Source organism: Molossus molossus, unplaced genomic scaffold, assembly GCF_014108415.1.
Source record: "Molossus molossus isolate mMolMol1 unplaced genomic scaffold, mMolMol1.p scaffold_m16_p_24, whole genome shotgun sequence".
NCBI classification, from domain to species: Eukaryota; Metazoa; Chordata; class Mammalia; order Chiroptera; family Molossidae; genus Molossus; species Molossus molossus.
In genome coordinates this window covers 12164184-12185447 of record NW_023425360.1, presented here as the reverse complement: position 1 = coordinate 12185447, position 21264 = coordinate 12164184, and the positions used below count along the sequence as shown (strand labels likewise).

Here is a 21264-nt window from a genome sequence, read left to right as displayed (position 1 = left end):
TCCCCTGCTCTGTTCTCCTTCCCCCTAATTTCCGTCCTGCTCCGCCCAGCGTTGGAGCCCCTGGGTTCTTGGAGAGTGGGTCTTGGGGGTTCACCGTCCACCCCCTTGGCTGGGTGGTGCTGCGCCATGAGCACTGGAAACCCCCCCTTGGCAGTCACCTGAGCCTGGGAATTCGCCTCCCCTGCCCCCAGGCAGATCGTGTGATCACAGCATCTGTTCCCTTCTACCCCGTTTCACGTCCACCCAGCTCGCTCACCTTGCCAGGCTCTTGTTCACTCCGAGTGTGAGTTTACATTCGTAAGTGCTTCAGCCCTTGAAAGACCGTTCTGTCCCCAGTGCCCAGATTCTGCTTGGCATCACGCGTGACCATCAGCCTGACCTCTGCAGTTTCTTAGAAGAAAGTAGGGGTGTCCCCCCGCCCTGGCTACAGAAGGCTCCCTGGATGAGCGTTTTCATACATTGGACCTCAGACAAGCCCCAACTGAGAATCGAGTCTTACGTCACAGAAAACATTTACATCTGAATTTCTGATGAACAGTAGAGCCCCTATGTTTTTGTTTTGTTTTTTTTTAAAAAAAGGTTCCAAAGTAGAGCTAGGAAATTGGACTGGGAAGACAGAGTAAGGAGGAAGAACTTGGAATTGCTCCTTCTAAGGAGGGAAGACAGCGGGTACCCTTGAGTTGCTGCCTGTTTCTGCTCAAAGCAACGGAGAAAACGGCCCAGGGCTGAAGGCCCAGTCAGGAAGACCCCCCACGCCACCCAGGGGTGCCTCCCGCCCACTCTGAGAAACAGCCACCCTCCCCCCAACCAGTGCCACTCTTAAAACCCGTGAAGCCCCAGAGATGAAGGGACAGCGGTTCCCCAGCTCGGGTTGGACATTTTCCTTCTGTGCAGCACAGGAGAGCAGGCCCTGAGACAGACGGCAGGTTCCTTCCTCCCTCAGATCAGCTTAGACAGGCTCCTCTGGGATGCTCTTGGGGCTTTGAGGGAGTCCCCTGCCGGCCTCTGTCCGCCTTGGCGCATCCAGGCCCCGGGCTCCCGGGCTCCCGGAAGGACAAAGGGGCCCCCCTGGGGTGGGAAGGGACCAAACACCTTCTGAGGGAACCTGGCAGGGGAGGGTGTTTGTTCGTGACCTGCTGGTGATGGACAGACAGGGACGGAGTCACAGTGTCCTCCAGTGAGTCTAACAGGTCACTACACCTGGGATCTCTCTGTAAAACAGGGTGGGAGGGAGGGGACCCCACGGACAGGGCCCTGTGAGGCCTGCCTCAGTTTCCTGTGCGGTCCAGGAAGGGAGCCGTGTAGGGCGGGGTCGTAACAAGAGCGTGGATTCGGTCAGAATCTCACCTACATCTTCGCCCCTGCTGTGGGCTGTTCTCACACCTGCAGCCTTAGGGGCCGGAGGACCGGGCGCTCCGCGGACTGGCCCCCCCGCCCCCCCCCTCAGCCCCTCGCGTACTGACCCCTGTCCCCTTGCAGATTGCTGGACCATTCCAACGAAGGCTTTTCAAACTGGGAGTTCATGACGGTGCACTGCTGGGGAGAGAAGGCGGAGGGGGAGTGGACATTGGAGATCCAGGACATGCCGTCCCAGGTCCGCAACCCGGACAGACAAGGTCAGAGGCTCGGGGTTCTGTGACTTTTGCATTTCAGCCCTTTCATCCACTCTATTTCTTTCTTTTTTTTTTTTTATCCTCACCCGAGGACATTTTTCCATTTTTTGTTCAGATAGAGTGGGAGGGAGGGAGAGGAAGAGAGAGAGAAACATCGACGTGAAAGGGACACATCGAGTGGCTGCCACCCGCACGACCAACCAGGACAAACTGCAACCGAGGTACGTGCCCTCAGCGGGAACTGAACCCGGGTCTCTCCTGACCGCAGGCTGACGCTCTAACCGCTGAGCCAAACTGGCCAGGGCTGTCCACTCTATTTCTTTAACAAGTGTTTCTGGTCGGTTTCTGTTTTCTGTTTTTTTTTTTTAATGAAGGGACAATTCACATAATACAAACTTGGCTGTTTTCACCATTTCAAAGGCGGCGGTAGAACATTCCCAGTGTTGTGCTACCTCCGCCGCTGTCCAGTTCTAGAACGTTTTTGTCTCCCAAAGGGATACCCTGTACCCCGAAGCATCACCCCCCTTCTGCAGCCCCTCCCGGCCGCTGGGGACCCCGAACCGACTTTCCGTCTCTATGGATTTGCCTCTTCTGGGCATTTTAAGTGAGTGAAGTCACACCACGCGTGGTCCTTTGCGTGGCTCCTTTGGAGCAGCACAGTGTATTCAAGGCCCGTCCTTCCTGTGGCGTTTCTCCTTCCTTCCTGGTGACAACTCCGATCCACTGCGTCCGTACCGCGTCCGTTCATCCTTCCGTCGGCCGACGGGCAGCGGGGTGGCGTCTGCTCAGCGCACAGACTGGTGCTGCTGCGAGCATCCCTGTGCGTGTGCCATGCGGACGTGTGTTTTCCACTCTCCCAGGTGCACAGATTCCTGCGCCGCAGGGTAATTCTGCGTTTAACTCTGAGGATCTGTGAGGCCGTGTTCCCAGTGGCCCGATGCTTCACACCCCTACCAGCGCGGAGGATTCATTCCTCGTGGGGGCTCGTTCTAGTTCCATTGCTTGGTTTTCTAGCCATCCTTCGGGGCGGGAGGTGGCCTCTCCCTGTGGTTTTGGTTTGCGTTTCCCTGGTTACTGATGACGCCGAGCATCTTCCCTTGTGCTCATTGGCCATGCATCTTCTTTAGAGAAATGTCTATGCAAGTCTTGTGTCCCTTTTAAAATCGGGTTGTTTGTCTTTTCGTATTGAATTGTAAGAGTTCTTAAAACATTCTGGGTACTAGTCTGGCTGGTGTGGCTCAGTGGTTGAGCGTCAACCCAGGCACCAAGAGGTCGCCGGTTCGATTCCCAGTCAGGGCACATGCCCAGGTTGTGGGCCTGATCCCCAGTGTGGGGCATGCAGGAGGCGGCTGATCGATTCTCTCTCCCATCGATGTTTCTATCTCTCTCTCCCTCTCCGTAAAATCAATAAAGGGAAAAACAAAACAAAACATTTGGGCTACTAGATCATGATCAGAAAAGCGATTTGGAAATTTTTTTGTTTCTCTCCTTCTGTGAGTTGTGACACAAGGGAGACTGTCTAGGGGTGGCCCCGAATTAAGTCCTGAGCAGGCCGGTGTCCATCCCTGGGCCTGGTTAGAGTCAGGGTCTTTGGCTATGAGACAGGAATGGAATAAAATCTTCCGGTAGCTTCTGGCTCCGACCTGCTGTGACCTACTGGAATTTGGGGGAGCAGGGTGCGGTCTTCAGTGTGTCGCCGCATGCATTTCCCTTCAGCCCCTCGGAGGTAGGACGGTTTGTACAACTTGGCCCTGCAGGGAGCTGTGCTGCCGGTGTCATCAGGGCTGAAGGTGTGGTTCATCCCACTGGTGGGGTGGCCCCTCGATGTCAGGGGTCATGTGGCACCCAGAGAGGGCCTGTCCTGATTCCTCTTCAGAGGCTTTGAGCCCTCCGGGGTGAGGTGCTGCGTGTCCGGTGTGCCTTCCAGCCCCCTCAAATCTCTGCAACTTAACTGCTTGGTTGTGTGTGCGGTTTTTTTTTTTTTTTAAAGCCATCTTTCGGTGGCTCTAGGCCATTCTATTGAGTTTTATGTTCTATATTTTAAGGCTGACCAAAAGAGCCAACTCAGTTCCAGTGGTGTGCTGAGTAAAATACTTTCAAATCTCAGATAAGACCTGGGTTTATGAAGTAATTAAAGCAGCTGAGTGATAAGTGAGCTCCGATCATTCTCGCCCCTGGCACACTGAGCTTGGTTTCTGTCGTTAGTTCTGATACTTCTTTTTTTTTTTTTGGCCTGTAAAGCTGAAGAGTGTATTAGTCATCTCTTTTCCTCTTCGTTTCCTGGGCCAAGGGAAGGTGTGTCTCCTCCCAGGATCACGCTCCTTGGAGAGACCAACTAGGAATGGAATTGAGCGCAAATCTGGCTTCACCGCACATTGCGTTTTCTAGTGGCTTGTCACCAGGGCGCGGTGGCAGTCATAAGGTAGACTCTGTTTGGGGCAGTATGAGTATACTTTAAGGGACATGCATTCAATGTATGACCTTATAATAGCCCTGCCCCCCCCCCCAAAAAAAAACTCCCCTTTATCCCAACATAGCTATCCCATCTCTGAGAAGAGTTTGGTCCCGGTACCTATGGTAATGTCTTACTTCATTAGTGTCTTTTTTTCTTTCCAGGGCCCACTCAGAGGAGTACAGGTCTAATTGCCACTGGTTTAAACACTTATTTAATAAATCAAACTATTTTTCTGGATTAAATATCACTAAGCCGTAAACAGTTATCATAGAGTTCTCAATATGCTAAAAAGTCGTTTGTCCAAGAGGGAACATTAAAAACACTATTCGGTAATTAAAATGTTCTAAAACACAGGCAGACACCTTCTTAGGCACCTCTGCCTTCTCAGTCCCTGTGGTTAGATGATCACAAACAGAGCTTTATACTGTGTTGTTGCCTAAATATGTAAAGAGTGCTTACAAATCACTAAGAACTATGACAAGCACCGCCCCACTAGAAAAATAGGCAAAAAGCCTGAAAAGGCAATTCATAAAAAAAAAAATAGAGAGAGATAATCAATAAACAAAAGATATGTCATCTTTGTAGTAATCAAAGGCAGTGTGAGTTGAAACACAAGGTAAGTGTGGGAGGGAGGAAGCTGCTGGGACGGCGGAACCCACAGAGGAACGTGCCTGGTGCCCCGCACCCGGGGCCGTGTGTTTTGGTGCAGAGTCTCAGTGTGGAGGTAGAAAGACCTGGCTCCCAGGATGACTGCACCAGTTACTGTCTGGGAGACCCGGTGAGTAGCAGCTCCCTCCTAGGTGTGTTCTGAGCCCTTGAGGACTGAACATCTGTGGCACAGCCTGGCACATAGCAGGTTGTCACGGGCGCTCAGGTTTCTCCCCCACCCCCTTCTTACCCGCCCGCCGCGTGTCATTAGGAACCGGTTTCTTTGCTGTCATGGGAAAAGTCCAGCCCGAGGTAACTGGTAGAGACCTGCCTCAGAACCTTTGAGGAAGTTTAAACTGGAAATTAGGAGAGCCCAGGACTTGGGGAGCCACCCCATCTTGGGGTGCGCTCGGGGCCAGCTAGATCACCCTCTAGTCGGGGGTTGAAATGGAAGACTCTTTCAAGTCTTGACCTCAGTAGGCACATTTCTGTCCTTTCTTCTCCTTAAGCAACATTTTCTTCCAAACCAAAAAAACAAATAAACACGCTCACCGACATCTTGGTGTTGAGATGCTGTGAGGAGGGAGGCACTCGGAGGCACTGGCTTCCGTGGCTTCTGTGGCTTCCGTGGCTTCCGTGGGCACACAGCTGTGCACCTGGGGTCACGGCCCTTTCGGTTCCCACGCGGCTTGGCTTGCTTTGGAGCTCAGCCCAGTGCACCTGAGTCCACCCGCCCGCTCTGTAGGATCCTGTGCTTCCTTCTCTCCTTCCCACCAGCCCGAAAGCCAAGGCTGGGCCAGTTCCCAGGGATCAGGGCAGAACTCGCTGCAACTGCCACAGCCTGTGGAGTACCCTGGGGGACACAGAGCAACAGTGACGGTCACACCTGAACCACACGCAGGTCAGCCTGGCCGGGGAGAGGACGTGTCTGTGGGAGGGTGGGTGGGGAGAGGAAGACCAGGTTACCACGTGCATTGGAGTCAGGACACAGGGTTGGGAGCTTGGGACCTTGTGCAGAGCGTCCTGCAGGTGCGGTCTGAGTTCTGCCTGGGCCCCTTTCTGGCCTGGAACCCCTCGGGGTCCCTGTTCCGTCACATGAATGATGGGAGTAACACTGGCTACTTTGTGGCCCGGGGACGTTCTGTGTGGACAGATCTTTAAGGAGGATCTTGAAAGGGTTCCACGGGGTCAGTGTCTGACCGTCAAGCCTGCAAGGCCCAGGACGCAGTAGCTATTTCTTGGAAGCCTCCTGGGAACCCGTCGCATACGTCATTTAGAAACCAAACTGCGTCCCAGCTGAAGCTGTTAACCGGCGTCTCCACTAGCAGAGGTGCTCCACTCGAATGGAGGACTTAAAAAAAGCTGAGGGAATTGGGTGCTTTGCAAGCATTATCATTAGTTCCAGTAGTTGATGCCATCGACCACCAACCACGTGCACCGATACTACACTGGATTTGACATGTGGCTCCCTGGATGGGCTCCACCCCCCGCCCTTGGGCCTCACCTGCTCCCACACAGGTGGGAGCTGCAAACCCAGCAGAACTTGGGAAGCTGGGACTTTTCTCTCCACTTCAGGCCGTGCTAGGTACCCAGCCTCCCAGTGTCTAGCTGCCTGGCAGGGCAGGTAACATCACCCCGAAATACATCCGAGGTCTGCCTAATGAGAAATGGGGTGCAGCTCACACCCTTTCTGACAGACAGCTCCCACAAGGCCTGTTTGGAAGCTGTCCCCTGGCCAACCACCCTACTATTTTGTGAAGCTGGGGCCAGCTTGATATGTGACTGTCCCCTCGTCCCTCCCTGCCCCTCCCCCCTCGCGTTCGTTGCCCTGGGATAGCACCTCCCCATGAAGCCTCAGCCTGGGCTTTGCCTCACATCCTTATTTCCAGGGAACCTGGGCTAGAGCAGGTGTCCAGGTGGCCGATTGAACATGAGCTTCAGTCATCTCGGAGTCGTACTGGGTGAGCACGGCTCACACTCAGACTGCGCAGTGTGGTTGGGCTTTGGCGGGCACAGCGAGCTGGGGGAGGGCAGGCCTAGGTCCCCCGTCCTTCCCAGGGCTGCACACTTTGAGCTCGGGGAGGGAGCAGTCACAGAGAGTGAATGAATGGATGAGGGCCCCCGCGAACCTTGAACCACATCATTTTTAGTCAACTCTGCCCTCAGCTGTGCATGCTTGGTAACACAGTCACTCTTCGTTCAAAGCGGGAGAAATGAGCCTCTCCTGGTGACTGTTTCTTCGTCGTCAGGAGTTCCGTGCCGTCTTGAACTCCTCGCCGGGGCTCTCATGCATGTCCTTCTTCCCGAGAGCCGGGCTGTTCCCGTCGGGCTGTGGGTCTTACTGACTTAGGTTGAATGGATGCGTTCCGGGCTAATCTTCATTTCCCGGGAAAAGTTGCAAATGTCGATGAAAATTAAAAATAAAAGGCCCTGGCCGGTGTGGCTCAGTGGTAGAGCGTCGGCCCAGGGACTGAGAGGTCCCGGTTCAATTCCCCATCGGGGCACATGCCCGGGTTACTGGCTTAATCCCCAGGGGGGGGCGTGCAGGAGGTGGCCTATGATGGAGACACATCGATGTTTCGACCTCTCTCTCCCTTCCTCTCTCTCTCAAAAAAAAAAAAAAAAAAATCAGTAAAAACATTTTTTTTTTAAATTAAAAATAAAGGTTATGGGAAGAGGAAGAACTTTCTGGAAACCCCTCCTCAGGTTGACTTTATTACTTTCAGAAACACGTCATGATCAGCCCTGGCCAGTGTAGCTCGGTTGGACGTGGTCCCATGCTCCAAAAGGTGATCAGTTCGACTCCCAGTCAGGGCACATGCCCAGGTTGTGGGTTCGACCCCCAGTAGGGGCCCGTGCAGGAGGCAGTTGATCAACATTTCGCTCTCACGTTGATGTTTCTCTTTCTCTCTCTCCCTCCCCCTTCCTCTCTCTCTCAAAATCAATAATAAGAAAGAAAGAAACACATCATGATAAGAAAACATGTCTATATTTCCATGGGGTCTTTTTTCTTGACATTTTACAGAGCTCTGACCATGCTTCAGACATCACTTTGTGCTTTTTTCTGTTACTTGCATATCAAGCAGTTTTTAATGTCCTTGTCAATCCTCTGTAAGCAGCGTTTTGTATGTTTTTTATACTGTGTTGTCAAGGAGAAAATACCATAATTTATTTAAGTATCCCTCTATCCTTGGACATGTAGATTGCTTTTTGGGTTTTCGCCATTATAAATAGACAGCTTTAATGCAGAGAGCTTTCTCCTAAATTTAAAATGATTTCTTTGGGATCATTTACCAGAAGTCAAATTACTGGGACAGATAAGAAGTGGAAACCACAGATATATCTGCTTTTGATACATATTACCAATTTGCTTTTCAAAATAGTCGAATCGGTTCACAGTCTCCCCAGGCGCCAGTCGGCATATTCATTGACCAGTCCTGGAGGAGAAAAATAGTATTTTGGCTTCGTTTGTGTTGTGATCGTAAGAAAGAGGGTGGCATGTTTCCAAGGCTTTGTGTATAAGCTGGTTTTCCTTTTGAAAGTGGCCCTCTCTGTTTTTGCCCTGAGGTCTCATTGCAAGCTAATAAACTCCATGTAGCACAGGTGTGAGCACCCTTCATGTGGAGATTAATTTGGTCTGCTTTCGACTTTTGTTTTTTATTTTATTTTTCTTTATTGATGTTAGAGAGAGGGGGAGGGAGAGGGAGAGAGAGGTAGAAACATCGATGAGAGAGAACATCGATTGGCCGCCTCCTGCGAACCCCCCACTGGGGATCGGGCCCACAACCTGGGCATGTGCCCTGACCAGGAATTGAACCAGCGACCTCTTGGTTGACGCTCAACCACTGAGCCACACCGGCCGGGCTGACTTTTGTTTTTTAAAAGATCATCTTAGCCCTGGCCGGTTTGCTCAGTGGTTAGAGTGTTGGCCCACAGAGCAGAGAGACCCGGGTTCAGTTCCCGCGAAGGGCACGTGCCTCGGTTGCAGTTCATCCCTGACCCTGGTTGGGGTTCTGCGGGAGGCAACCAGTCAATGTGTCCCTCTCACGTTGATGTTTCTCTCTCCCTTTCTCTTCCTCTCTCTCCCTCCCACTCTATCTGAAGATAAATAGAAAAATATCCTCCAGTGAGGATTAAAAGAGAGAGAGAGAGAGAGAGAGAGAGAGAGAGAGAGAGGAAGGGGAAGAAAGAGAAACATTGATGTGACAGAGAAACATCGGACGGTTGCCTCCTGCACGTGCTCCACCGGGTATTGAACCCACAGTGCTCTAACCAACCAAGCTATCTGGCCAGGGCCATAACTTCTTAAAATTAAACTCTTATTTTATTTTATTTTATTTTATTTTATTTTATTTTAATGTATGTCTGTGAAAGGCAATACATGCTGTGGGTGTTTTGTTTTGCTTTTTTAAGAAAAATGAAGTCTCTCTTCCACTCCTGCACCCCCGCCTCCCCTCCAGCCTCCTCCTCCTGGTTTCTTGGAATTCATTTTTCCCTGGTTTTACTGAGATATAATCAACACAGGGCACTGAATACTTCTAGGGTGTACCGCATGAGGACTTGACTTCTGTATACTGTAACAGGATCACCACGGTAAGTTTAGTTACATCCATCATCTCAGATAGACATACACAAAAAAGGGGGGAAAAAGTGTGTTGGTTTATTTTCCTTGTGCTGAGAACTCTTAGGATCTACGATTTCAGTTTCTCGGAGTTCCTCCTGCCCTCTCTCCCTCCACACGGGAGCAGCCCCTCTGTGTGCCTTACCAGAACTACATCCGAAAATAAGGATCTAATTTTAGCGACCAGGCCTTTGGCGGGATTTTCAGGGCATCGTATATGTCTGAAATAGATCTCTACTCAAATTATAGCTCGCAGAGCCCTTGGTCTTTGTCATGTAGCCATTATGTTCCCGCCTTAATTGCAGCCTGTCAGTAGTTAAAATGCTCAGATTCCGTGGGGCTTTGAAAGGCAGCTTTATTCGATCCCCAGGGATGGAGGACGGTGACGCGTCATACAGGGACCAACCACGTTTCTGCACCTGTGCCCGTGAGAACCGCTCCTTGCCGTCGTTAACGGTGCAGCCTGTGTTAGGAGTGTTTTAGGGAACTGGCCAGAGTGTGTAACAGAGCCCTTTAGAAGGCCGAGCCTCCAAAATCGCTAGCTCAGGAGCGTGTCCTCAAATTCGAGGACCTACATCGCCCAGTGCTGGCCCGGCTAGGAGACGCCGGGCTTGGGGGTTGTAGGCGTTTGGGGCTGGGGTGATGGTTTGGGGATGGGTTGCTGCCTGGCGGTGTGGCTCAGTGGACTGAGCACTGTCCCGTGGACTGAGAGGTCCCGGTTTGATTCCCGGTCAGGGCACATGCTCAGGTTGTGAGCTCGATCCCCAGTAGGGGGCGTGCGGGAGGCAGCTGATCAATGTTTCTCTCTCTCTCTCTCCTTTCCTCTCTCTGAAAAACCAATAAAAACACGTTTTTAAAAGAAAAGCAGCAAGGCTGTCGTGGGCCGCGCTGTGTGAGGGTCATCATCCAACACGGTTTCGAGCAGCCTGGGAGCTGCCTCCTGGCCTCCGTCGTCCAGGCCCTGCCAGGCCAGGAGGGACCACAGCTCCCAGGAGCCCCCTGTGCTAAGATCCAGAGAGTTCGAGAGGTCCCTGCAACTGGAGCATGAACTAGTCACACAGCAGGGTTGCCCGCATTGCAAAAGTAGGATATAGACCGAGGACGGAAGGGCTGCCATGCGGAGTGAGGTGTGGAAGGAGATGGAGCAGCGACAATAAAAGTGCAGCCTGCGCCCTGGCCGGTTTGGCTCAGCGGTTAGAGCGTCGGCCTGCGGTCCGGAGAGACCCGGGTTCGGTTCCCGCTAAGGGTACGTACCTCGGTTGCAGTTTGTCCCTGGCCCTGGTTGGTCGTGCGGGTGGCAGCCACTCGATGTGTCCCTTCATGTCGATGTTTCTCTCTCTCTCTCTTCCTCTCTCTCCCTCCCTCTCTATCTGAACAAAAAATGTCCTCAGGTGAGGATAAAAAAAAAAAAAAGTGCAGCCTGCAGCCCGGCCGGTGTGGCTCAGTGGTTGAGTGTCAACCCTGCACCAAGCGGTCGCCGGTTTGATTCCCGGTCAGGGCACATGCCCAGGTTGTGGGCCCGATCCCCAGTGGGGGGCATGCAGGAGGCGGCCAGTCAATGTTGTCTCTCATCAATGCTTCTATCTCTCTCCCTTCCTCTCTCTCTAAAATCAGTAAAGAAAAAAAATTTTTTTTTAAAAAGTGCAGCCTGCAGAGCATGGAGGTGGACCCCCTCTCCCGAATGCAGCATTCTGATAGCAAGAGACGGGGTTTGGCCCTGGCTAGTTTGGCTCAGTGGTTAGAGCGTGGGCCCACGGACTGGAGAGTCCTGGGTTCGGTTCCCGCTACGGGCACATACCTCGGTTGCAGTTTGTCCCCGGCCCTGGTTGGGGTCGTGTGGGTGGCAACCACTCGATGTGTCTCTCTCACATCGATATTTCTCTCTCCCTCCCTCCCTCCCTTTCTCTCTCCCTATCTGAAGATAAATGCAAAAAAAAAAAGAGAGAGACGGGGTTTGGGGGACTGAGCCAGGCGGCACCTGGCACTGCTGTGGGTGACGGAGGCCTTTGGCCAGGCCGAGGGGCCAGGAGCTTCCCCAGGGAGGTTTCTTGACTCTGGGTTGGTGCCTTGCAGGGAAGCTGAAGGAATGGAGCCTTGTCCTGTATGGCACGGCGGGGCACCCCTACAACACCTTCAGCTCCCATCAGTCCCGCTCGCGCATGCTGGAGCTGCCCACCCCGGGGCTGGAGCCCCCCAAGGCTGCCGTGTTGCTGTCCCCCGCTGAGGTTCCCGAGGACGAAGAGGACTACACAGGTAATGAGCCTGCACCCGGAGGACACGGCCAGCTCTGGGGGTCTCCTCTCCGCTCTCAGGACACAGGGCTGTTCCCGCTGAAGGTGGGGTTAGGCTGGTGCGTCTCCTCCATGTCCTGAAACCCTAGTAATGATGCCAATTTGCACTCACACAGCATCCTCCGCCCACGGTTCTCCCAATACTTTACAGACCAGTAAGTATGCTGCAAACTAGTAAGTATCTCCAACCTCCCAGCCGGGACACCGAGGTTCTGTGTGCCCACCCAGAACTGGGGCCTGCCCCCTGGTCCGTGAGACTCCTCTGGGCTCCCGACGCACGGCCAGACCCTCCCGCATCCACTTCCCGTCCGTGGAGTCAGGGCGGCTGGGTGCACACAGCCAGGGAAGGGACCAGCCGGAGGTCTGAGCGGCCTCCAGGGCTGCCGCAAAGACCAGGATTGGGTCTCGGGACTTGATGTCAGTAGATGCTGATGCCACATGAAACAGCCGCAGAATCTCACGGGATGCAGAGGCACTGCCTTGCAGGAACTGCTGTCCAGGGGTACCGGTCCTTACCAGGGGACCCCGGCGCGGGGCCTCCGCTCTGGGTCAGCATGTTCCTTCCCTGCCGAACCCTCCCACCGTGATCTGTGAGAAAAGGCGTGTTTCTGGTCGGGCGGTGTCCTTAGCGAACTCTTCCAGCTGCGTGACCGTGACGGGGCCGGGCAGGTGATGCTTTGGGCCGTCTCGTAGCCTCTGGCGGGGAGAAGGTAACGAGAAAAGGCACCCCACCGATGCCTCTCAAGCCTGAATCGTGGGCGATTCCATTTCAAGTTCCTTCTCCCTCTCCTGGAAAACGGACCGGTGGATTATGTATGGGCTACTCTGCTGTTTCCCCCTGGGACTCGGAAAGTGTGGCAAGATTCAGTCCTTATTCATACGTGACTGCTTCTTTTCCTTAAAATCTGCTACTGACACTCACTTCCCTGTCCTGGAGCCTCACAAGAAGACTGGCCTGCAGCCCGTCCCTCAGTCTCCCCGAGTGTGGCTTGAAGGACCGAGGGGCTCTGTGGGGTGGTGGCCTGTCCCTGGTGCTCAGGGAAGTGCCCCGTGTGCTCGGGGCAGGTGGCCACCAGGGCCAGTGCCACCTGGGAGAGCCAGAGGGTGGAGGGCAAAGGGGGAGAGGGCTCCGAGGAGGAAGGAAGGGCAGAGAGGAGGGGAGGAGACAGGAGGGGGGCAAGCAGCCACAGAGATCAGGGCACAGTCAGGAGGCACGTGGGATGGGGCGTCTCGGGCCCCCCTTGCGGGACCATCTCGGCCTCAGACAAGCCCAGGAAGATAGGGGAAGGTCAGGGGCACTTTGCAGTGGGACGATGGTTATTAAAGCTGTTTGCAGAGCGCAGCACAGAGGTGAGGGGGTGAGGCAGCAGCTGGAAGCCCAGCCCTAGGCCCTTCCCAGCCATCCTGACCTGGGACGTTCTAGAACATTCAGTGTGTGGATGGAGAGGACACCTGCCCTTCCCAGTTTCCCGCCACTCCCCTTTTGCCCTGACTGCTCTGCAGAGATTCACTGGGCACCTCCCGTGACCAGCGGCCATCCGGGTGCTGGGAACGTAGCAGAGAATGTTCTAGAACAAATCCTGCCCACGAGGCACTTCCTTCTGAGCCAGATCTGGCCCCAGATCTCCTCGCGGTTGAGGACACTGTTACCTTCCTCAGGGAGGCTGACTTGGGGGGCCCCTGGGCTCAGGAGAAGTCCCTGCAGGAGGGGGCGCTTTGCAAGGCTGGGAGGGCTGGAGCCCGGGAGCCAAGTTCAGGGTGTTTTCAGCGAGATGGTGCGAGGAAGCTTGATCCCCAAGGGTCTCCCCACGAAGCAGCTGGGCTGACGTGGACCAGAATTAAATCAAATGACCCCCAACAGCCCACAGTCCGGAGTTCGGGGGGGGGGGGTGGCCCTCGCTGTGCTCCGAGCTTGGGATGTGGCCAGTCCCCTGCTAGGTGGCTCCAGGCCGGGACGCGGCCCGGCGCACCCCCAGGGACCAGCCGCACTTAGGAAGGGGTTCACGGCGGGACCCACGATGAGAATGCTGGAAATGTCAACACCATCAAACCTTCGGGGAGGGAAGCAAAATAAACCGGCCAAACACTGGGAAGGTCTCGAGGCCCTTTCAAGAGGGATGAAGGGGTCTTTGTGCCCCTCAGCAAAGCCCCATTGTGGGCGGCAGAGAACGGGACTTTTGTCTTCGCCTGCGTCCCTGGGAAATGCTGGCCGCCAGCAGATCACCTCCTCTCTGCCCCTGAACTCGCTCCCGCTCTCCAATAGCCAGAAGCTTGTAGAAGGGTTGGTCTTTCTTTCTCCAGACTCAAAGCCTTTGTAATGGTCCCCGGGGCCGCTCCCTGCGAGGTGGGCTCTCCTGAGCCACTTCCTAGAGGAGGAGGGTAGGGAGGGGGCTGGGATGCAGGTCAGGGGCACCTTCCTTGATCCGCTGACCCAGGGCTCTGAATGGCTCTCCCGCTGGTCCACCCAGGGGCGGGCACCCGGAAGACGAGGCTGGTGCCCGTTCAGCATCTCCCCGGCGCCTTTGCAACAAGACCCCCAGGAGTTAAATTGAGGGGGTCGAGGGCACTTGAGGAGAGACCAGTGGCCCCCCGCTGAGGGACAGAGTGGGGGAGCCCACAGGAGGAGGAGTGATGGGCCCTGTGTGAGGCCACCCCACCCCCAGGCCCACCCGTGGTCCTGACCACGTGGAAATCCGTCCTGCTCCTACCCATCTTCCCGCTTATTTCCCGGGCGATCATCACTGTATCCGCTGCCCGGATGCCCTCCCTCCCCAGATTACCTTGCTCGGTCCTTCAGGATGGAGACCAGAATTGCTGGCTGGTCCCTGCCTCCCCCGTCCCGGCCTCTCCCTTAGTCTCTCTTGGATCTGGGTCCCCACCCCCTGCTGGGTGCTGTCGGTCTGAGGCTGTCCCGGGCTAGTATCGAACCCCTGACACGGGGACACTAACCAGGGACCTGCTCCCTGTGTCCAGAATCCCGTAGGGCTGGATGCCCGGGTCTGTGGTCTGGCTGTCCAGACCCGCAGGCCCACCGCTGTCCCGGGGAGCTGCTCCTGACCCCCACTCAGGGTCCTGGGGGACTGGGTTTGGCTGAGGGTTTCTCGGTGGGTGAAAGGAAATGCTTGTTCTTTCGAGGTGTGTGCCATCCGGAGTGTGGGGACAAGGGCTGCGACGGCCCCAGCGCAGACCAGTGCTTGAACTGCGTCCACTTCAGCCTGGGCAGCGCCAAGACCAGCAGGTACCGGCTGGGCTCCGCGCGCACGTTGGGAGCCCGCAGCGCGCCGAGGGGCCTGTGCGGGGCTGCCCTGAGCACCCACACCTGGCGCTGCTGAAGAACTCGGGGTGCCCAGAACGGCAGTCCCACCGAGGTTCCCCGCTTTGGGATTTCATACGTTGGAGTAGTTTGGGGGGTCTCGTCACACAGGTAATGTGTGTCCCTGACAGAGAAACCGGCAGCTGTGGCACCGGTGTCTGTGCTTGTACACTAGTCCCTTCCGCTCCCTAAAACGGGGGCATCGAGCAGCCCGAGGCTGACCACAGGGGCTGTGGATGAGAGACGTTTCAGAGGCCAGTGCTGTTCAGGAGTCAGCATCGTGGGCTGGGCAGGAGGGGCTCCCATCCAGGCAGGGGGGCTCCCATCCCTGAGTGCCCAGCAAGGTTGGGGTGGCACAGAGGCCTCCCATCCCTTATTGCCCAGCAAGGTTGGGGCGGCACAGGGGGCTCCCATCCCTGAGTGCCCAGCAGGGCTGTGACCGGGCTGGGGGCTCCCATCCCTGAGTGCCCAGCAGGGCTGTGGCCGGGCAGGGGGCTCCCATCCCTGAGTGCCCAGCAGGGTTGTGAGGCACAGGGGGCTCCCATCCCTGAGTGCCCAGCAGGGCTGTGAGGCACAGGGGGGCTCCCATCCCTGAGTGCCCAGCAGGGCTGTGGCCGGGCTGGGGGCTCCCATCCCTGAGTGCCCAGCAGGGCTGTGGCCGGGCTGGGGGCTCCCATCCCTGAATGCCCAGCAGGGCTGTGGCCGGGCAGGGGGCTCCCATCCCTGAGTGCCCAGCAGGGCTGTGGCCGGGCTGGGGGCTCTCATCCCTGAGTGCCCAGCTGCTTGGTGAGAGGAAGGCATTCCTGGTTTCCACTTCACCCCTGGGGCCTTGGTACCCTGGAAGGTTGGAGATGGGCAGGGGGCTGGGGGGAGGACAGCTGAGGCCCCCTGCGCTCACTGCCCTTCCGTGGTGGACTTTGGGGTGGGACTTGGCTGAGCTGAAGAGGTCCTCTGTGCCCCCCAGAAAGTGTGTGAGCGTGTGCCCATTGGGCTACTTTGGAGACTCAGCTGCCAGACGCTGTCGCCGGTGCCATAGGGGCTGTGAGACCTGCTCGGGCAGGAGCCCCACGCAGTGCCTGTCCTGCCGCCGTGGGTTCTACCACCACCCGGAGATGAGCACCTGCGTGAGCCTCTGTCCTGCGGGCTTTTACGCTCTGGAGAGTAAGTGCGGGGAATGGGGGAATCGGCCCCCTCCCTGGGCTGGGGTCCCCTCTCCAGGTTGAATTTTCCCTGGCTCTGCTCAGTCCTTCTGAGAAAGGACCCTGAACAGGGGAGATGGCGAAATCGGAGCCTTCAAACCTGCGGTTAGTCGCCCAACAGTCCAAAGCGCTGTCGGAATGAACCCCGCGGTTTGAGGGATCCCACGTCCGCCAAGTCAGTGTTTCTGAGGACGGGCAGAGGGGCGGCTTAGGCCAGAGGCTCTGGGGTCAGTGGGATTGCAGGTGTCAGCTGAGGAAGCACTTTGAGGATGGCTGTCTGTCTGTCCTGTACTTTCTCCTGCGGGAGAGACCGCGTGGGGGCTTCCCTGTGGCCCTGGACGGGTGCGTGGGCAGGGCTGGGGTGGGGCTTGGGAGCCTGCACCAGCTTAGCGACGACGTGGGGGTGGAAAGTGGGTGGAAGGTCCTCCTGGGAGAGTCCCTGAGCTGAACTGGGGATACCAGAGCCTAGACCTGATCACACCCGTTCCCCCTTTTCCTGCTCCTCTTTTCCTCCAGGTCAGAAAAAATGCTTTAAATGCCACCCAAGCTGTAAAAAGTGCGTCGGTGACCCAGAGAGATGCACTGTGTGCACAGAAGGCTTCAGGTAAGACCCTTCCCTGGGCCTCACACTGCCCGTCTGTCGGTGACGTGCCACGTGCATGCCCGTCTTTGCCGAAAGCTGAGTTCCCCGAAGCCTGGCAGGGTAAAGGTTACGCGTCGGTCCAAATCAGACTCCGGTTTCTCTCTTCTCTCAATTAACCCAGAAAAATATTTTTAGTGAGATATTTTTAAATGTCTACTGCAACTGAACCGCACTTCAGGCAACCAGTCGTCACCCGTTTCTTGACGTTCCTGTCGAGGAGCTTAGATGACATTCTTTTCGAAATGATGCTGTGAACACATCCAGAGCCTAGAAGCTGTCTGCATTTTAAAGGAGGGAGGGGTTGCCCCGGCCGGGGGGCTCAGTGGATGGAGCATGATCCATGGACTGAGAGGTCTGGTTTGATTCCCGGTCAGGGCACATGCCTGGGTTGTGAGCTCGATCCCCAGTAGGGGGCGTGCAGGAGGCAGCCGATTGATGTTTCTCTCTCACATCGACATTTCTCTCTCTCTCTCTCCCTTCCCCTCTAAAACAATCAATAAAAACATATTTAAAAAATAAAATGAAGGAAGGGCCCAGCCAGTGTGACTCAGTGGGTTGAGTGTCATCCCATGGACTCAAAGGTCCCATTCAATTCCCGGTCAGGGCACATGCCTGGGTTGCAGGCTTGATCCCCAGTAGGGGGCGTGCAGGAGGCAGCCGATTGATGTTTCTCTCTCATGTCGATGTTTCTATTTCTCCTTTTCTCTCTCGCGCGCTCTCTAAAAAATCCATAAAACATATTTTTTTTAAAAAAAAATGAGGGAAGGGTTGCCCTGGCCTGGTGGCTCAGTGGTTGGAGCATCGTCCTGTGCCCCAAAATGTTGAGGGTTTGATTCCCAGTCAGGAAGCGTGCAGGAGGGGACTGATCGATGTTTCTCTCTCACCTCGATCTTGCTCTCCCTTTCTCTCTCTCTCAAATCAATCAAAGCATGTCGTTGGGTGAGCATCAAGGAAAGAAGAAAGAAGGAAAGGTCAACCTGCTGGCCATGCCCCCCTCAGAGAGAGACTTGAAATCATACGTCTTTGTTTCCATAGATGTACAGTGGGGGCATGACGCCAACCTTCCTCCTGAAGGTCACAGGAGATGAGCTAGGTACAGGGCCCCGAACAATGCCCGGCCCGTGGCAGCCTCTCCAGGAACAGTGTGCTGTATTCTGAGTCCGGACGGCAGGCTGTTTGGGGCCCACGGAAGGGACCGTGAGGGTGGAGAGGTGTTAGCATGTGTTCGAACAGAGCTGGGATTAAGAACTGAGGAGAGGGCAGGGAAAGAGGTCAGGGGTCACAGCCATGCTCCTCACCCCGGGGCAGCACCCGAGTCACCCCGTCTGGGAAAATGGGGATTCTGGGTCTGCACTCCTGTCGCCCCCAGTGGCCAGGACGCTGCTGGTCCCGGTGGGAGCAGCCAGTGCATCCGGGTCCTGGAGGTTTGCAACACCCCCTCCCACCCCAGCCCCCTCACCCCAGTTTTTTTAATTTGTAAAATTGATTTGAGAGAGGGAAACATTGATTTCTTGTTCCACTTTTTTTTTTTTTAATTCTCACCCGAGGATATTTTTCCACGTGTCTTCAAACAGAGTGGGGGGAGGGGGGAGAGAGAAACATTGATGTGAGAGAAACACCTTGACTCGTTGCCTCCCACACAACCCCAACCAGGGCCGGGGATGAATCGCAACAGAGGTACGTGCCCTTGACCAGAATTGAACCTGCGACTCATTGGTCCATGGGCCGATGCTCTAACCGCTAAGCAAACCCGGCCAGGCCGGTTCCATGTATTGATGCATCATTGGTTGATTCTTGTTTGTGCCCTGACTGGGGATGGAACCCGCAACCTTGGCGTAGCGGGATAGTGCTCTAACCACTGAGCCACAGGCCAGGGCCTGGCTTCCTGGGAACCACGCACCAGCAGATGTTTGGGGAGCAGGGGTGAGGGGGCAGGTGCAGGCTGTGTCCCGGCTGTCCCTCCGGCAGGGGCGAGGGGGCAGACGCAGGCTGTGTCCCGGCTGTCCCTCCGGCAGGGGCGAGGGGGCAGACGCAGGCTGTGTCCCGGCTGTCCCTCCGGCAGGGGCGAGGGGGCAGACGCAGGCTGTGTCCCGGCTGTCCCTCCGGCAGGGGCGAGGGGGCAGACGCAGGCTGTGTCCCGGCTGTCCCTCCGGCAGGGGCGAGGGGGCAGACGCAGGCTGTGTCCCGGCTGTCCCTCCGGCAGGGGCGAGGGGGCAGACGCAGGCTGTGTCCCGGCTGTCCCTCCGGCAGGGGCGAGGGGGCAGACGCAGGCTGTGTCCCGGCTGTCCCTCCGGCAGGGGCGAGGGGGCAGACGCAGGCTGTGTCCCGGCTGTCCCTCCGGCAGGGGCGAGGGGGCAGACGCAGGCTGTGTCCCGGCTGTCCCTCCGGCAGGGGCGAGGGGGCAGACGCAGGCTGTGTCCCGGCTGTCCCTCCGGCAGGGGCGAGGGGGCAGACGCAGGCTGTGTCCCGGCTGTCCCTCCGGCAGGGGCGAGGGGGCAGACGCAGGCTGTGTCCCGGCTGTCCCTCCGGCAGGGGCGAGGGGGCAGACGCAGGCTGTGTCCCGGCTGTCCGTCCAGCAGGGGCGAGGGGGCAGACGCAGGCTGTGTCCCGGCTGTCCCTCCGGCAGGGGCGAGGGGGCAGACGCAGGCTGTGTCCCGGCTGTCCCTCCGGCAGGGCCTTGCTTCATCTTCACAGCAGCCTGTGATTTGGACACTAACGTGACCCACTTTTCTAACCAGGGAGAGAAACCGCTTCCCTGGGGAGCAGGTCGCTGCTGCCTTAGTGGGGTCCCCTTAGCCTGCCCCCTCTTCCGGATCTGGTTGAAGGTCAGAGGAGAAGCGTGTCTAATCCCAGTATGGAGGGCCCCGGGGCCACGTGTCACACCTGTCGTCACACCTGTCGTCATTTAAACCTGCTGGCTGGTCAAGGCAGGGTTAGCAGTGACAGGATCGGCCCCCAGAAGACAAAGGGGACACTGAGCTGGCCACAGCTGGGGGCCCGGGGTTGCGGCTGTGATGTCACCTCCGATCAGGGCTCCTTCACCCCAGGCTGGAACCTGACGGTGTCGGGGCAGGATCCAAGGCTTCCGCTCATGGGAACCCACCTCCCAGGGGGGCTGCGGGAGGGGCACCCAGTCCATGGGGACCTCGCCATCTCCCCCGAATTGCAGGACCCACACCCTCCTGGGCACTGCGGCGGCCTGGCACCAGGGGCCGCCCACGCATGCTCATTCTCCTCTTGGGGTTCGGGTTCAAGTTCGACTGACGTCAGTGAAGCCATCGCTGACCAGGAGAGGATGTGAGGACTCGGCCATCCGCACCGGGACCAGGCCACTGGGCTCTGGAGGTGGTGCCGGGTCCCGCCGGCCCCCCAAGGCGGAGGCTCAGCTTTAAGTCCCAGGGTGACACTTCCAGCGGGATCCCAAGCGTTTTGGGACAGCTTCCCCGCTGTCCTTAGCTCAGAGCCCGAGTGGACACCGAGCTGCGCGTTGGCAACTTCCCTGTCCACTCACGAGGGCCGTTTGAGGGCAGATCGTCACTGAATTCGAACTTGGAAGGGACTAGGAACCTGCCCTGTGCTCCTTCCCCAGCCTCGCACGGGGCAGCTGCGTTCCAGACTGCGAGCCGGGCACCTACTTTGACTCGGAGCTGGTCAAGTGCGGGGTGTGCCACCCCAGCTGCAAGACCTGCGTGGGTGAGTCCGTCGCCTGCACGGGCCTCGGGCCAGGGGGTGGCTTTTCTCGGGACCTCTTGGGCTGCCATGGGCTTCGCAGCATTAAATCGCAGAGACCCACCGAGAGCAGGGGGTGGGGGGCACGGGTCACTGTTCGTAGACACGAAGTTTGAGTTTGGGGAGATAGAAAGGTTCTGGGCTGGAGCGCTGGCTGGGGGTGATGGCCGCCCCAGTGTGTACCTGGTCATGGTCCATACACGGTCAGTTTTACGCTGCAGACGTTTTATCACCATTTTACACGTCAAAAAGAAAAGCCCAAAGAGCGCCCTTGGAACGAGCAGCCTGGGTTTCCCAGCCTCGGAAGCCCGGCCGGGCGGTGGGTGCCCCCCCCGGCTGCAGCGGCCGCTAACTGCGCGTGAGCTTCTGTCCCGAGGCCCCGTCCTTGCCCAAAGGCCCAGAGATGCCAGGTGACAGAGACCCAGGCACGGCGGGTGCATTCTGGTGGAGAAGGGAAGAGGCTTTTTATTTTTTTATTCTCACCTGAGGACATTTTTTCACTTTTTGTTCAGGTAGAGTGGGAGGGAGAGAGAGGAACAGAGAGAGAGAGAGAGAAACATCAACGTGAAAGGGACACATCGAGTGGCTGCCACCCGCACAACCCAACCAGGGCCGGGGACAAACTGCAACCGAGGCATATGCCCTTAGCGGGAACCGAACCCAGATCTCTCTGGACTGCAGGCTGATGCTCTAACCGCTGAGCCAAACTGGCCAGGGCGGGAAGAGGCTTTTTAAAACATTGCCGTGCCCTG

The 21264-nt window shown here is 56.8% G+C and overlaps 1 protein-coding gene across 2 annotated transcripts in view; it reads left to right on the top strand.

The window, feature by feature from the left end:
• The window catches only part of PCSK6 (proprotein convertase subtilisin/kexin type 6), a 120438-nt gene that overhangs the window by 93741 nt on the left and 5433 nt on the right, over window positions 1–21264 (top strand). The window contains exons 13-19 of one of the 2 annotated variants that reach the window (XM_036277841.1): window positions 1480–1616; window positions 11411–11590; window positions 11745–11783; window positions 14764–14866; window positions 15906–16102; window positions 16657–16744; window positions 20373–20476. In XM_036277841.1, the coding sequence (XP_036133734.1) occupies window positions 1480–1616; window positions 11411–11590; window positions 11745–11783; window positions 14764–14866; window positions 15906–16102; window positions 16657–16744; window positions 20373–20476 (848 nt within the window). The remainder of the gene's footprint in view (window positions 1–1479; window positions 1617–11410; window positions 11591–11744; window positions 11784–14763; window positions 14867–15905; window positions 16103–16656; window positions 16745–20372; window positions 20477–21264) is intronic. The other variant, XM_036277842.1, reaches the window with a different exon arrangement.